At 40.2% G+C, this 15,990-nt stretch overlaps 1 protein-coding gene across 1 annotated transcript; it reads left to right on the forward strand.

The window, feature by feature from the left end:
* The first annotated feature begins 7,288 nt into the window (after positions 1-7,288).
* On the forward strand, positions 7,289-15,861 carry heatr4 (HEAT repeat containing 4). Its single transcript, XM_088925824.1, has 16 exons — positions 7,289-8,133; positions 8,551-8,738; positions 9,048-9,206; positions 10,093-10,305; positions 10,486-10,629; positions 11,015-11,191; positions 11,863-12,032; positions 12,464-12,568; positions 13,026-13,144; positions 13,270-13,450; positions 13,812-13,881; positions 14,601-14,790; positions 15,001-15,079; positions 15,192-15,357; positions 15,470-15,540; positions 15,769-15,861. Exons 1-16 carry the CDS (start codon positions 7,289-7,291, stop codon positions 15,859-15,861), a joined length of 2,970 nt encoding a protein of 989 aa, XP_088781950.1.
* The last annotated feature ends 129 nt before the right edge of the window (positions 15,862-15,990 follow it).

Below are 15,990 nucleotides of genomic sequence, written 5' to 3' on the forward strand. Positions count from 1 at the left end.
TGCTGGCTTCTTGGGGTGGGCCTTTTTTGATGAGGACTCTTGGACAGATTCAAAACAAGAACCCCAATAAAACCGCCCAGATTCTGGAGCACCTTCTATCATTGCCAAGGATCTCACAAGGTGCTCTATATGATGCTTAAAAGCAGTATGCAGCAACAAAAGAGTTCCACCCTAAGTGATGATCTCTGATTGAGCTTTCACATGGCACACCTCATCAAGAATGATCTCTTCTCATAGCTGCCAGAGAAGAACAGTTGTTCAGAATACCTACTGTGATATCCCTCCCTCCAACTATTGGACTTGACCTCGCCCTGATTACCGCTTAACAAAGACAACCAGGGACATTTCATTGCCAGATCCCGCCTGGAGATTCCTTACTGGTGCCTCTTGACCAGAACAATAACTAGAAATTTACTCTGCTGCCAAATGTTTACACATTCGTTTTCCAGTAGAACTGTTCCCCTGTCTCCTCTCTTGGCACTAATATTAGAAAAGAATCCTATAGACAATACATATTAATAAGATGCTCCAGTGATCTGCCACCCAAGTGTGAAAGACATCTGTCCCCTGAACTGACTCTGCCTAGTGAGAGTACACAGATAAAGATCTTTCATCTGTGAACTTCATCCTGAGATACACTTTAATTTGTTTGCCTCATCTGTAGGTTTCTGAACTGTTTTCTCTTATTCAGAGCTCTCTGACATTCTGAATGAGTCATTACCCATGGTGCATCTCCCTGTTTCCCTCTGGAGACACAGGCGTGCTGTTCCTGAAGCCAGGCATGGAAATTCTGCTCTTGTTTTTCTCATGTTTCCCATTTTCATCAGTGCAAATTAATGTTAAATTAAATTAATGACAAAAAAAGATGGCAAAGGTCAAGTCAACGTTTTTAGTATCTTATGCTTCATAATAATCCCTAATCAGATGTTTCTAATCTTTCAAGTTGTCCAGCATTGTTCAAATACTTTTTATTCACTTGCCAAGTGTGGAAAATCAGGTGCAGGAGAGTTTGGCTTTTAGACATCATCTTGCATTTGCGGTCTATAGAAAGTACAGTGTCGAGAAAAAGTTTAATCAAAACCTGTTTTTTCTGAAGTAACCAAATGGTTTATATTGACCAATTCAGTGTTTTTTGACATGCAATGGTATAAAGTTGAAAGAATGAGTAGTTAAGAATCAGTGTACAGTATGTGAAATAATAAGTGAACCCTTATTTAGTTCAATTAAGGTGGTAATTAGAATCAGGTGGTTAAATAATTGAATAACAAGTAAGTAAGGACTGCGTTTGAGCAGCCCTATATAATGGTTAGAATCTTTGTGAGTTTTATCTTCACCATACAAGTTAGTGGAAGTATGTTACAGTATGTCATTAAAAGAAATTTCACAAGAGTTCAGAAATAAAATCAGTCTAATCAGTAAAACTATGTCTGAACAAGCTCCCTCCATCCCCTGTCAGATAGATAGTCTACTAACGGAAGACCACAGGTGACTCTATCCAGGACCAGTCATGATCTCCATCTAATGTGAGTGTTCATTCCTTCTCCTTCAGGACGAGAGCTCCTGGATGATCCACAAGATTTCTGGAAGTATGTTCTCTGGTCAGTTAAGTCAAGAGTTGTTTGGCCACAGTGAGAAAATCTAGATATTCATGTGAGACTGATAATACGTTACAGGAAACCTCTAGCTGATGTCACTGCTGTTCAGGGAGGTGCCACCAACTACTGAATCTAAGGGTTCACATACTTATTCACATTAGAATATTAATGGTTGGATCGTTAATTAAATTTAATAGTTGAGTAAATAATCCAAACATATCTTAAGTCTTTGTGTTAGATAGTTAATAGGGTTATCTTGATCTTTTATTAAGACTCACAGAAGATCTTATTATATGTTATGAGAATCTAAATTTTTTGTGAGCTGTCAAAAATCCGTAACAATGCAGACTAAACTAATGGGTTCAAAATATTTTCTCGGCACTGTATAAATGGACTTGTCCTCAAGAGTTTAATTTGTGTTCTGGAATATCAGGTTTGGACCAGGGAGATCTGGTCACATCTGTTCTTAGTATTTGCGGTATCATAATGTTTGAGGTGGAGTGACACAAAAAACAATCTGATCATGAACATCTGGTATAGTTATCCCAAAACATGAAGATCCAGAACGACTCCTTGTGTGTTTGTAAGGCTTGATGATCCTAACTAAATGTCTGTTTCCACTGAGACTCCTAACAAACTCCCCACTTATTTTATAAGTACAGGAATTATAACAATCTACTGGTCACTTACCTTTATGTTATGATTGCAGAGAAACACAGGGACAGAACAAGACTCCACGAATGTAGATTGTTTTGATGGTCCTGGTTTGGTTTTGGATTAAAAGGCTACAACATTAAAAGGCCTTTCCTCTTTGAAAGAAACTGAAGAATTTGAAGCAGTGCTACAGATAGGAGTTGTTAGCATCACAAAGTCTTTTCCTTCTACATGGGCTTTCCTGAAGTACTGCTTCTCTCTTTTCTCCGGTCTACTGTTTTCTTGTCTGCATCAGTGCTGACTGTCCACTGCAAGACAGCAGTGCTCTAGTTTTGATCCATTCCTAGCTTCGATACATTTTCCTACGTTCTTGAGAATCTGAAATCGCTCGAAGATCTAGCAAATTGTTCAAATATAATAAATTAGAAAGGTTATTTGCTGTAACTTGGAAATGTGGTAAATACTATGTATCTGTAATTTTATTTTGATCAGAATAATGTCTCACAACATTTCATTTCTTTCTGTTTTTGGCCTGTTAATTTGTCATTGCTTTCCATGAATCAAATCATGGTTCAGAAAAAAGAAAGGAGATTTGAAGTGTAGAGAGAATGAGATAGACAAATTCTATTATATTTTGGTCTCCAAATATAACCCCCATTAATCTACATTTGTAGTAACCCATCTGTTGTTCTATCCCTTATGTATGGAGGGACATGAAGTACAAGACAATGCCTTAGTGAATTATGATGCTAATCAAGTTTTTTTTAACTTGCAATCCAAGCTACCTTCCCTAATTAAAGTTGAATGTACTTTTTCATTTGCACTTGTATTTTTAGAAACATCCATAAGTTAGCTCCAATAATAAGGCTGGATGGTTTCTTCTAGATATGTGTGCTAATGCTTCACCCATTGTGCTTATTCACTAGGGTCTCTTGATCGTGGTCAGCAAGGGGCAAAGTCAGAGTACAACCAGTTTCTGGGGCTCTTATTGTGCTCTGGGAAGAGCCTGGACATTTTCCTGCAGCGTTTGATGTCTAATTCAGACAAAGAAATGTCCCAGAGCTTGCTTTTGTTGCACTCATCTGATCTCTGCAGTGTGGCTGTTTTCCAAAACTCAGCACTGAAATCCAAGTGTCTGCTCCTAAATGTCAGTTAGTGCTATGTGCTGACTCATCACCTTGGCATTCTGAAACACTGATAAATGACAGCACTGACAAGAAGCCAGCACAAAGTTGCAGCAGCACATTAAAATTAATTGACAACAAGGCACAATGGTCTTAAGAGATATATGCCAAAAGAAGCAGAAAATTATAAGTCAGACATCGTTCTTGCTCATTTTTACCTATGTACTCTGTGTAGTGATTCTTACTTAACCTTAACAGTGCATTGACTATATGAGGACTTCTTGATTATTTAAAAGTGAATAGTCTTGATTACACAGGATAGCAATGAGTATTGTTTACAGTCAAATGTACAAATATCTCTGTAGACATGAGTTTTATGGTGACTTATAATCTCTGTGTATCTTATGGTGACTTGAATATGGCACTTGTGTAAATAATTGGGAGTTCCATTTTGTGTGTGGACTACACAGCTGGAAAAGATTCCCCACCTTAAGACATTTCTTTGCGTTCCACAGAGGATCAGTCTATGAGTCCTCACTGACAGGGTGGCACCCAACACTGCAAGCAGTAAAACAGCCTTGAGCTGCTTATTTGGCATTTTTGTGGTGCAGCAGCTTTAATTGAGCCTTGAGTTGACTGATGTCACGATTCAGTATCTCAGCGTGCACACATGCATTCAAACAGTGGAGCCAGCTTGACTTGCAGCGCAATGCTGTTAACCTTCATCGTCTTTCACTGGATTTCATTTAATGCAGCCTCTGAGACGCACAGGAGGCTGTTCAGACCACTCCAGCTATTTTCATTTCATTTTTCAACCACAATAAAGAAAGAAATATCACAGTATTTTTGAAATGATGTTTTAGTGATATTTCGGACACCCGCATTTTCAAGTAACATTCAGAGAGCATGAGCTACACTAGAACCCAGAGGAGGATTTTCACTCTGGTCCAAGTTTATATGTTGGTCTAAAGTACCTTTGCTGATGCCAAAGCCCTGGATTGTGTATTTAATTTTGTTCATATAGACACAGGTTTATGCTGATGTTGCTCTCAAGAAATGTCCACATGGATATCACACCAGCGTTTAGTGAACTGAACTGGCAGCAGACTCAGAGTAATATTGAGAAAATATCTGTCTCATCTTCACAGCCTCTAGAGGAATGCAGGAAGATTCACTCTGAAATAGATCTGCAGGCTTTTAATGAGAAGGCAGAAATTAGTCATAGCAGTGCCATGTTGTGTTCCCAGCAAACTTCACACTAGCACAAATGCTCAGTAGTTGCGGCCAATAGAAGGACATTTGATGACTGATATCTGTTCTTAAAATATGTTGAAAAGGAAATGTAGCTTTTCATATGTCCTTGCATTGTTGGTAGATAGGCTAACGAACCACAAAGGGGAATAAGAATATTTTATTTTATTTTTTTATCTTAAAAAACTGCTAGTACATGTTAATACTTTTACACAAGTAAAAGTATACCGACCCCAAATCACATGTCTCTACAAAGACAAATGGAACCCTAGGCTACAGTATGTACAAGTGTAAGACCATGCACCCATTAATAACGCAGGTGTTTTCCCAACTTTTGTTTTGTATGAGGTGCCCATTATTCTTTTTTGACATAAAAGGTTTCATAATTAGTCACTGCGCAGACAGTGAGGCATTTTAACAAGTGTGCCTGCAGACTGAACTCACACGTACACCAGTAGAATTAACTGAACTGCTCAACCCTGGTGTTTGGGGCTGGGTGTTACTGTGGTGAGCTTCTTGCTGAAGAAGATCAGCCTGTTGTACGGACTTTTAACTGTTGTGAAAGGCCTGAAGCCCCCCAGGCTGTCTGTAACAGTGTTGTTCAACAAATGGCAGTGACTGTTAGTATATGTGTTCCAACAAACTTCTGTTTTCTGGGACATGACTGGTAAACACAGTTCTGTTTCCTTTGTGTTCGTAAGCTTTTTTTTTACCAACACAATTCTGTAAAATTGTTATCATTTTAGAGGCTATTCCTGCATTTTACCCTTGTATACCAGTATAGTATTAAAATATAAGAAAAAAACCTTAATAACAGCTCTAATGTTTCCCACAATCACCAGTATTGGCCTAAATAATTATTCTTTTTCCAAAATCACACTTTTAAAGTAACCCTCTTACATCTATTATTAGCTAGTGCTAGTTACTATTGGATTTTATTATACAAGGGGGAATAGCCTGTAAAAGTGACTCTCAGTCTGCATTAGAGTCTTTCTGAGAACACATGTTGTCTATGTGTTTATGCATTTATTGACTTTTTTTATATTTTTCTTAATTTTCAGCAAAAATGTAAGAAAATATTTTTTAAAAGTGGGGGAAAATGCTCTTGGTGTTAATATAATAAACCAGAACAAAAGATTCATCCATGTCACTGGTTTATAAAAAGCGTCTTTATTTTGTCGTGTTCTTCATTAGGAATTTGCGCCAGAATCTGTTCAAAATATGCAATTTTCGTATTTGAAATTTACAGAAAATTACTGACACCTAGTGGTAAATACTGGAACAGCAGTTAATATGGTATTGTACGGCTCTGTAGTACAGTATATTGCCTAAATTGTATAACTAAAAAGAAAAAAGTTAACAAATCAAAGGCATTTGTGAAAATGCTTAATTTGTCCTATTTTTGAAAAACTCTTGACATTAATACGGCATTATAATAGGTATATTAAACAACATTAGATTGATAAAATGAAAGATTACTAAACCACATTTCTAAATTTTCAGTGGAACTTCAAGAATAAAATCAATGCATTTGATCTTTTTTTAACATTACGAGTTTTATTTTTTACATTTGGATTTGAGCAAAACACATACATCGTAAAAGAGGTTTGACGAAAATAAAAGGCATCATTGTGAGAAGAACGCCATCGTGGGGTTTGAGATAAGATGTAACCTCCTTTCATTTTTGTGTTTTTCCTGTTTAAGTTGCTTAGTTTGCTAGTTTATTTTATTAGTAATAGAATAAGAAGAATTATTCTTCTTCTCCTTTTTAAGATGTTGTTTTTTTTGTCACTTTGCTCTTCTACTGAACTGTAGCAGCGTCTTCGATTGTCCACTCTAGGGCAGCTTTTAACATCTTACAAAGCAGATCAATACCACTATTGCGATAAGTCCCCTATCTTGTAGGTAAATCGTTTCCACCAATGAACGAGACAGCAAGGGGTGAAAGGATTTTAAACATGTAAAATAAAAACCGCCGGCAAGTGATGAGAGCGGAGACAGGACCTGTCTCGAAACGCTTGACTGTTGCCCGGGCAACGCTGTCAACATAAAGCCAAGTCGCAACGGCCCACCTGGAGTGACAGGACACAGGAATTCATTACTGGAGTCCGTAAAACAGGACTTCCACAGCTCTCCTTGAGGTATGAGAATGTTCAATGTCTAAAAAGCGGGAATATGTTTTCGTTAACCAGAGACTGTACACTGTCTATATATAGATCTATAGACTGTGATACTACAATTGCAGTGTACTGGCCGGTGCGCTAAGAAACCTTTTTTTTGCTTTTAAATTGTATTTATTAGTTCATTGAGCTCGTAAATAATGTTAATAAAGGGCCATGACTAGCGGCATTTAAAACAAAGTTTTGACTTTAATACTCACCTCTGGGCTTTTCGACTCCAGTCCCTTCACGTTATTCAGAATGGAACAGAGTCCTTTCACTTAGCGGTCGTTTTTAATGTCAATTTTTTTGTTTGTTTGTTTGTTTGTTTGTTTTTTGTTCGATGTTATTTATTTACAGCTGCAGTTTCAGAATTGAAAAATGTGACCTATCTTTATGGTGCGTGTCTTCCTTCCAGTCCATTCTCAGGAAGTGCTGAGCGCAGTGTAGCTACGATTTGCTTGTGGACCACCATCTCTCCCACATTCATCTTGGAGCTCCATTCATGCCAGACACAATGGACCCTGCACTGTTTTCTAAGCCTCCTGTGAGTACTCATGGCCTGAAGCATCTGAGACGAGACCGCCTGTACTTGCTGTTCCTGCACAGAATTTCATCAGGCCTGACTTTCACCCAGGATGTGGTAAAGGAGAGAGGTCCTGACACCCTCTCATATAGCCAAATGGACTTCAGCTGGCTCTTCGATGCTTCAGGACTCTTAACAACAACTGCAAAGCTTAAGAATCGCACCTCACACAAGAGGGCCACTCCCAGACAGCTCCCTGTCTGTTCTTCAGGATGTGCAGAGGAATTAAGTAAGAGTTCACTTACAGGGCCAACAAATACATACACCATTAGCACTCTGCCACCTGAGTTGCCCCCCTTGTTTCCCACAGAGCTGCCTCCTTCTTTGCACAGTGTGTCTGAACTGAGCACACTTCAGAGGACAGATTCATGCTTGCTTCAGTCTGACCAAAGTGAAGCCCTCGATGTCTCTAAGAAGGTGAAAGGAAAGAGGAAGGCAAATGTTTCTGGTTCACTCAAAAAAACAGTTTCTGATGATTGCGCCAGCAGCAGCAGCAAGTGGGATGAGTTTGTGTTGAAGAAGCTGACAAAGACCACTGCACAGTGGATAGTGAGCCAGCAGATGCCAGGTCAGAGTGCGAACAAAGCCCGGCTCCAGGACCTGCTGAAACAGCACTATGGGTCTGCCAGTGCCACTGATCTAGTGTGTGATGAGCCCATGAACATGGAGGATTTCCGCAGGTACCATGATCTCCCCAGGGAGGAGCCAAAGGAGCAAATTGTGGACAGCACCCATCCAGAAACACCTCTTCCACTGTACTACAGGCAAGTGAAAAAAACTGACAGCAGAAGCTGTCAGGAGACCATGACTCACCTTCCCATACTGCATATATTTTAATATACTGAAAGGCATTAAACACACAACAGTGAATAATGAAACCAATAGCATCTGTTATGTGTTGCATGCTTCTCATTATGTATATTTACATACAGTAAACCTTAGAGCAGTGGTTACGAAGAAGCATCTGGGAACCCTTGGTATGTGTATTTCACACTGTCCAACTGGTATGATGATCAGGAGTTTACAGTGGATGTTTGTACACAGAAATAAGAAGTCCCACTTTCCATGTTTGTTTTCCTGTTGTGGTAGATAGAACAGTCACTAGGCACTGTAGAATCACGCTGTCTTGTGATTCTAAGTACTCTTTACATTTACCTTTCCTTCCACCTTCTGTGCTCCAGGGTGCCTGGGTTCTGCCTGCTCCCCACCCGACCTGATGAGCCAGGAGGAAATAACTGGACTGCAGACAATGTCAAGGTTAAGCATCTGGAGCCCCCACAGCCACCGCGTCTCCAGGATAGACTGAATCCCCGGGCAGGAAGATATGTCTACCATACTGACAACTCATTTGAACAGGAGCTCTATTCTGGTAAGGTCCCCAACTGGCTCTGTTGGTAGAGCATGAGACTCATAATCTCAGGGTAGTGGGTTTGTGCCCCATGTTGGGCACCAGGCCCTCCATGTTGGAGGTTGGGCACAAGGCTAACAACCCTCTCCTGTAAAAAAACTAATGTTACAGTAACAGCAACAGGATGTTGCTGTCCCTACATGCCGGAAGGCATAATGGGCAAACATCCATTTATTCTGGTATAACCTCGTTACTTGATCTCATTCATGAGATAGCATAAGTGTGGCTCTATGTCTCCTTTGCTTTGTCTGTTTTTCTGTGTGAATTCAGAGATCTCCAGACAAGTACACCAACAGGATGGAAGACAGAGGGATAGGATAATAATGGACAACAACTCGGAATACCAGAAACACCTCCAGGACCGTTTTCCCTGTGGTCCTGAGGAATGGAGTAAAATTGGGGCAGGAATCCGCCCCCCAAAAAGAACAGGTCAGGATGTACCCTTATAAGAACCTGAGACCATCAGGGTGAATACACTAAAAGATAACACATTCTATTACCTGGCAGAGAAACCTTTATAATACTTCTTTCAGATACATCCACCCATTTTCTAACCACTTCATACAATTTAAGGTTGCAGGAGAGCCAGAGCCCATCCCGACAAACAACAAGTGCAAGGCAGGATACACCCTGGACAGGACCCCAGTCCAGCGCAGTTGAACACACAGACACAAACACGCACATACTCACACCAGGGCCAGTTTTCCCAGTTGCCAGTTCATTTATGTCTTTGGACTGTGTGAAGAAACCTGAGCATCTAAAGGAAAAACCCCAAAACACAGAAAGAACATAGATAAATACTTTATTGTCCACTTCTGTGGACACTTGTCTTTGGCATCTCCCACAGAAGTACAGAACACACACAAGCTAAACATAAGAGTCACATAAAATCACAACGACAATATGTGATACATACATAGATGGATGAATTAATAGGTGGAGGAGGGAATACATTTACATACATCTCCACACAGATAGCACCCCAGAATTGAACTAAGGGCCCCAGTGCTGCAAGACAACAATTCTAACCACCTTGCCACCCTCTCTTTCAGATACAGTGCTTCCCAAAACAAAACTTGTATGTACTATTTCAAACTCCACAACAACAAAATCCTCTTACCCTCCTTTAATTATTTCAACATCTATAAATGAACACATTGTAATAACACATTTATATAAGCTTACTGTTATTCAAAGACTACAGTCACAGTTCAAGAAAGGGGCCAGTTGGCTCACTTCATTCTGTATTGCAAGGCTTTAAAACACATACGCATTCTGTGTATAAAGGAGTGTGCTGTCGCAGGTCTTGCTGCAGGAATTCTGAAGCCTGAGAAAGGGGCCAGGCGATGGGTTAGCCTGCCCAGCCCGGCTGACTATGCCATGGAGAGAGGACTGCAGCCCCCCGATTACAGCGGTCAGGACACTATCCTGCCTGGCACGCTTAGAAGGCAGCCCCAGAGCTGCCCCCCACAAGAGCGCCACGCACTGCGGTACATGGTGGAGGAGTGGAGGAAGGCCTGGAAACTCAGTGGGTGACCTTTCTTTCTTTGCTGTCTGTTTGTCTCTGTCAATAAGCGAATATTATAGTCAAGGGTCAAATTCATAGCTACCCAGAATATTTAGCGGCTTTATCTTTTTCTCAGTTGTAAGATTGAGAATGAATTAAAGATAGTAAATTCTGTGTGTGTTGCCAAACGCTTCCCATTAGTGACCCGATGGCAGAATGTGACGATTGAAGGGCTCAAGAGGAACCTCAGTGACCTTCACTATCATGTGCGCTTCATTGCCATAGCAACTTGTGCCTCTGGAGCTGTGAACAGGCCCAGTATGGGTCAGGAATCGACTGCAACAGGTTAGGCTTCTTTGTGTCCACTTCGACATAGTCTAGTGAAAATTCCTTATGCACTTTATGTGGACTAATTTAGGTAGAGCAAAATTCAGTACTGTATATCTGATTTTCACTTTCTTTCTTCTTCATATCTTCTAACTACTTGTAAGTGCTCAGTAATTTGTTAAGTCCTGTGGATCGGATAAAATAAATTAGTGAAACTATATCTGCTGGAAGGAAATCTATATTAGACTGTAGATGAAATGGTTTAAAATCATTTTATGTTTTTCTTACTTTCTTCCTAGCTTTGTAGGCTCCTAACTGTCAGCAGACAGAGTTTAGGTATAATAGCCCATGCCTGTGAGGGTATGCCCCTGGAGTACTCAGGAGCTGACTGTTTTTCCTCCAGCTCCATTTTGGAGGCCCAGGGATGTTCAGGTTGTACCAGAAGAGCTGCAGCCTCTCCTGCTGTCAGCCCTAGAGGACCCCAGTGACAGAGTGCGTCTGGCAGCAGCCCTGTGCCAGTATGTCATGGGAACAGCTAACAGGCAGGCTAGGAACATTCTTCACAGTGTGCTTCAGCAAGGTGAGAAGGGGTGACTAATTAGAACGAAAGCACTTTTAACACCTGAGACCATCTCATTTGGTATGAAAAAGGCATTTTGTCTCTTTGGCTTCTGTTATAGGAGTCATATTCCGTGCAACTAATTCAAGACAATATCCAATCAACACACAAATATGTCACATTACTCTGTCTGCTCTGTTGAATAAACAGTTAACACAATGAAAACTGCAACCACTTGGACTCAGGATACAGAATTGCTGCTGTTAATGTTGATCTTATACATCTGCATTCATTGTACTGTGATTTATGTCATTATGTTTCTACTGTATATCAGTGAATGCAGAGTTTGGTGATCTTCATGCATTTGGCAGGTGCAACTCAGTAGAATTCACTATAATTTGCTGATTTTATAGTTTTATCAAGCTTATCAGTTGATTAAATGTTTTCTGAGCTAATAGTTAATTACTAAGAGTTAGTGTTACTTTCCTTATTATTTTTAACAAAATTTCAGTTTCGTTTGGACAGGAAAACAATCATTTTAATAGAGAAGAACTCTAGCCTATGATTGAAATATGTTCTGTCTTCCTAGATTATCTGCAAAGAGTAAAGAAGGCAAAAATCCATACACACACACGCTCAAATAAAAAAAGAGATGAGCTGAAGTAGAATAATAAAGTGTGTTTGTCCTGAAGATTTGGCAGGTGTGGGCGCAGACAGCTGGGCTGCCGCTCAGTGCCTGGCACTGGAGGGAGACACCAGCATAGCTGTCATACAGAGGCTCCTCTCTCAGCTGTACGAAGGCGAAGCACACAGTGACAGAGAACAAGCCACTATCCTGCTGGCCAGCCTCAGCAAGAGCACTGTGTGTACTTCCCTATGGTTGTTTTTTTTCTGTTTAATAGTACCACCGTATTTGCTGATATTCAAACCAAAACACAGTGCGAACTACCCTAAGTGTCTGAACTTTAATACTTCTGCATTGATCGGAATGTGATTTATGTCACAGGGATACACTGCTCAGGAGCAAGACTTGCATTTCCCATCATTGCTCTTTTGCATCAGTAATAGCAGAGTTTGATGTCCTTTATCTATCTGGCAGGTGAAATTCAGCAGAATTCACTGAAGTCTCTTTTGATGCACAGGACATTAAAAATTTATACAGTTAACATGCTATACGTAAAATGGTGGGTTCATGTTTAGAAAGCAATTAAAATTAAATGAAAATCTTTTCAATACCTATTTAATATGATTTGAACTACATCAGCTCTTGTTCATCCTTGCTCTTACTTTCAGACTTTAGTGCGCTCCCTGCTGGCTGAGAAGCTGAACAGTGGAAACTGGAGAGACAGAGCTGTGTCCTGTAACACCATCGCATGTCTCAGTGGGCCCATCAATAAGGTAGGGCCTTTTGCACTGTTATCTTGAATCTAACACAAAGCATGTCACCTAAGAGTTTTTCATACTTAAATATACATTCCACTGAATTAATTTCTCTTTATTGTGCTCATGCACATAGAATCATTCCCTTTGAGTTCTACACAAAAATCAATAAAAAAAACCTTGGTCTCTGCACTAAAGTAGAAAGTATCAAAACTAAGTAAACAAAACTAAACCTTTGATTAAAACCTCTGAAATGCAAGCATCCATCCAGCCTTAAAACAGTTAATGCGCTCAATAAAAAACAGAACGATCACGTCTCATATACTGTAAAGATGATTACATGATCAAATTTAATTTTAGTCTGCACACAAAACTTATCACACATAAATGATTATATTTACATCCCATTCAGATGTTTTTGCAGCATTTTAGAACAACCTCCTATGGAAAGCTCTTATGTGAGGTTGTGTTTTAGGACATAGCTAACAAGCTAGTATTCCTGATGTGGAATGACTGGAACAGGAATGTGCGCCTGGCTGCTGCTCGGGCACTAGGAAAGATGGAGCTGGGCAAGGAAGTGCACAATGAACTCAGGTATGGCATGGCCATGGGCTAGGAGGGCAGACTGGTCACAAGGTTACTGGACTGAGCTATTTCTTTCGGTGAAAAAAAGAGATGCCGATGGTGTTTTTTGGAATTGATCCTGATGATCTTTTCAGGAAAAAGCTGGAAGAAGGCCCCCCCAGCTGGCGTGTAGAGGCGCTGTCTCTCCTGGCTCAGCTGGAGATCATGACAGCTAAGCTGCTACCAGCATTCCTGTGCTGCCTCAGCGATGACTATGTAGCTGTGCGCAAACAGGCTTGTCAGACTGCTGCTGCGCTCTGTATAAAGGATGAAATGGTGAGGGCTGGACTGGGCTCAGATGAACAAAAGTTCAGCAAATTAAATTCACTGAATAAATAAGGTGAAACTGCAGATTCCATGTTTGAATAACTAGAAACTCTACTAGCATAATCTCTTAGCTTAGAATTCTGTATGTTTGTTTTTGTTTGCAATAAAGATTAATAACAATTTTATGGTTGATTGACAGACTATTCTTAGGACAAGAGAACAATGAAAATAAACTGCAAGATAATTTCATTCTCATTTGTATAACTTTATGTACATTAGTAATCGAAGCATCGGGTTGAGACTAATGTAAAACTGGGAAAAAAAATTCTATTCTAAAATTTTTTTCAATATATTTCTCCCCCAATTCTAGGTTTTAAATCATCTGATTCATTTGATGCAGACTGACCCACTGTGGGAGGTTAGAGTCAGAGCCATTTATGGTGAGATAAGACATTTACTGTGCAATATGACCAAAACTTGGGAAAATTGAAAGCAGTTTATCTGCGTTCACTGTAGAATAACACCTTTGATATTTAGAATCAACAGGTGTCTTTTCAACAGTCTAATCTTTCACTGTTAAACCTGCAAACCACACTGCCCGAGCTAAATTCCAGTTCAGGCTTTCTTAGTCTAGCATACGCAAATCCCACCCCCAAATTAAGAAGTTTATTTCTTTCAAATCTTACTTACTGCATGGTGGAGCTGTTGGCACAGAATATGTGCCCTTTAACATATACTGTAGATGTGGGATCTACTGTAGTTGATGAGTGGAACACCCAACCTCCCAGCTGTATTGGTATTCTCCTAGATGAAAAGTCATATTCAAAATGCACTATTGTTATTTAAATGCATAATTAAAACGTTTTACCTATTTTGCCCAAGACTTACAATTCCTGTTACATTCTGCTGTATCCTTGTTTTTATATAATCGGATTTTGCTCATCACCAAACCTCCAAGGCCTGTTCTGCACGGCCACAGTTTTCAGGCTAGAGGCAGGCCCAACACTGATTGAGACTTTAGAGATGGGGAAGCCAGTCTCTTTTATAGTGGTGTGCCACAAGCCAGCAGCAGCTGTTGGACTGTGTTAAAGGAAAAGTGGAGTATGCTTGGATTTAAGGTTTCTGATGTAGTTAATTTTCCCTCACTCCTGTGTGTCAGCCCTGGGTAAGATTGGCTGTCTGACACCTGCCCTCCAGGAGCACCTCCTCTGGGCACTACACCATGAGGAGGAGCCCAGGGTTCGTATCGCCGCATGCGATGCCATCAAAGCCCTGTGTGTAAGTGGGCCTGAACTACAGCACTTCTTGCAGGAACGCCTTATCCTTGAGGCCAACCCAGAGGTACAGAGGTAAGGCATACACATGGACTAATAATCGCAATCCCTTATATGGTAAGAATGTATTTTGCATACCCCTTTAAAAGGCAAGCACTATTTCATTTCCATTCCAATATTTGTATTTGTACAAAATAATCTCTTTGAGGGGCACATTTCCAGGCATATTCAATTTCATATTGCCATGCTTCGGTATAACTCCATTTTTATATCCTTTCTCTGCAGGAAAATTGCTGATGTCCTAAGAACATATGGCTGTAGTCTGAATAATGACAAGGATACGATCTGTAAAATCAAGGAACAGGTAGCTTCTTCTTACGATTGTGCTAGAACCTAAAAAAACTGGAAGAAACAAAATACTGCTCAGCTGTAAAGAGTGTTTGTCATTTGAACGGTAGCCTATTTCCTCTCTAAAGGTAGACAAGCTGTGCACAAAAGGTGTCATCACTCAGAAGGTTCTCGTGCTGGAGGAGCTGGAGGAAACACACATGCAGCAGAAACGACACCTTGACCTGGCCAGCGATCCAGGCACACAGTTCACACACACAGACATGGCTCGGTTGCTGGAGGCCTCGTACACAGGTCAGTGAAACTAGGAAGAAAACACAAGGCAGCACAATTGTTCTAACTCATTTTTGAAAGAATATGTTCAACTTTAACACGACTCACAGAACATGAACCATATCTCTTCCAGAACATAGTAACCCACAGCCCACTACCCTGCCACCTGATTCAAGGCAGTCTACTGATGAGACCAAAACCCAGGTGCCACATCCTTTTTCTGTTTCTGTACTCCATTCATCTGTTTGTTCCCGTTTCCATCAAAGTGACAAATATTTTGAAGATAATGGGAGCCAAGTTTCACTTGTTTTTCAAGTCTATTTGGAGCTACAAAGAGAGCATTATCATATTTTTTATCACAATAAAAAAAAATATCCTTTTCATTTAAACAGCGAAGTGTGAATCCTGTCACTGAATTTCTCCTGCTTTCAGTCCTTTTCAGATACCTTCCGGTCTTCAAGCCCAGCTACAGGAGATTCTATTGCTACACCACAGGGACACCTCTCCCTTGAATTCCATGTCTAATTATACAAACAAGAGGATCAACCTGTCCTTCAGGCATGTGTCAACAAGAAGGATCTACACACAATTGTTCTCTGGACAGTTACGATAATTTAAGATGGCATAAATCATGAAAAACAATCTCATTTAAAA

Source organism: Atractosteus spatula, chromosome 9 (assembly GCF_055471065.1).
Source record: "Atractosteus spatula isolate fAtrSpa1 chromosome 9, fAtrSpa1.hap1, whole genome shotgun sequence".
Lineage (NCBI taxonomy): Eukaryota > Metazoa > Chordata > Actinopteri > Semionotiformes > Lepisosteidae > Atractosteus > Atractosteus spatula.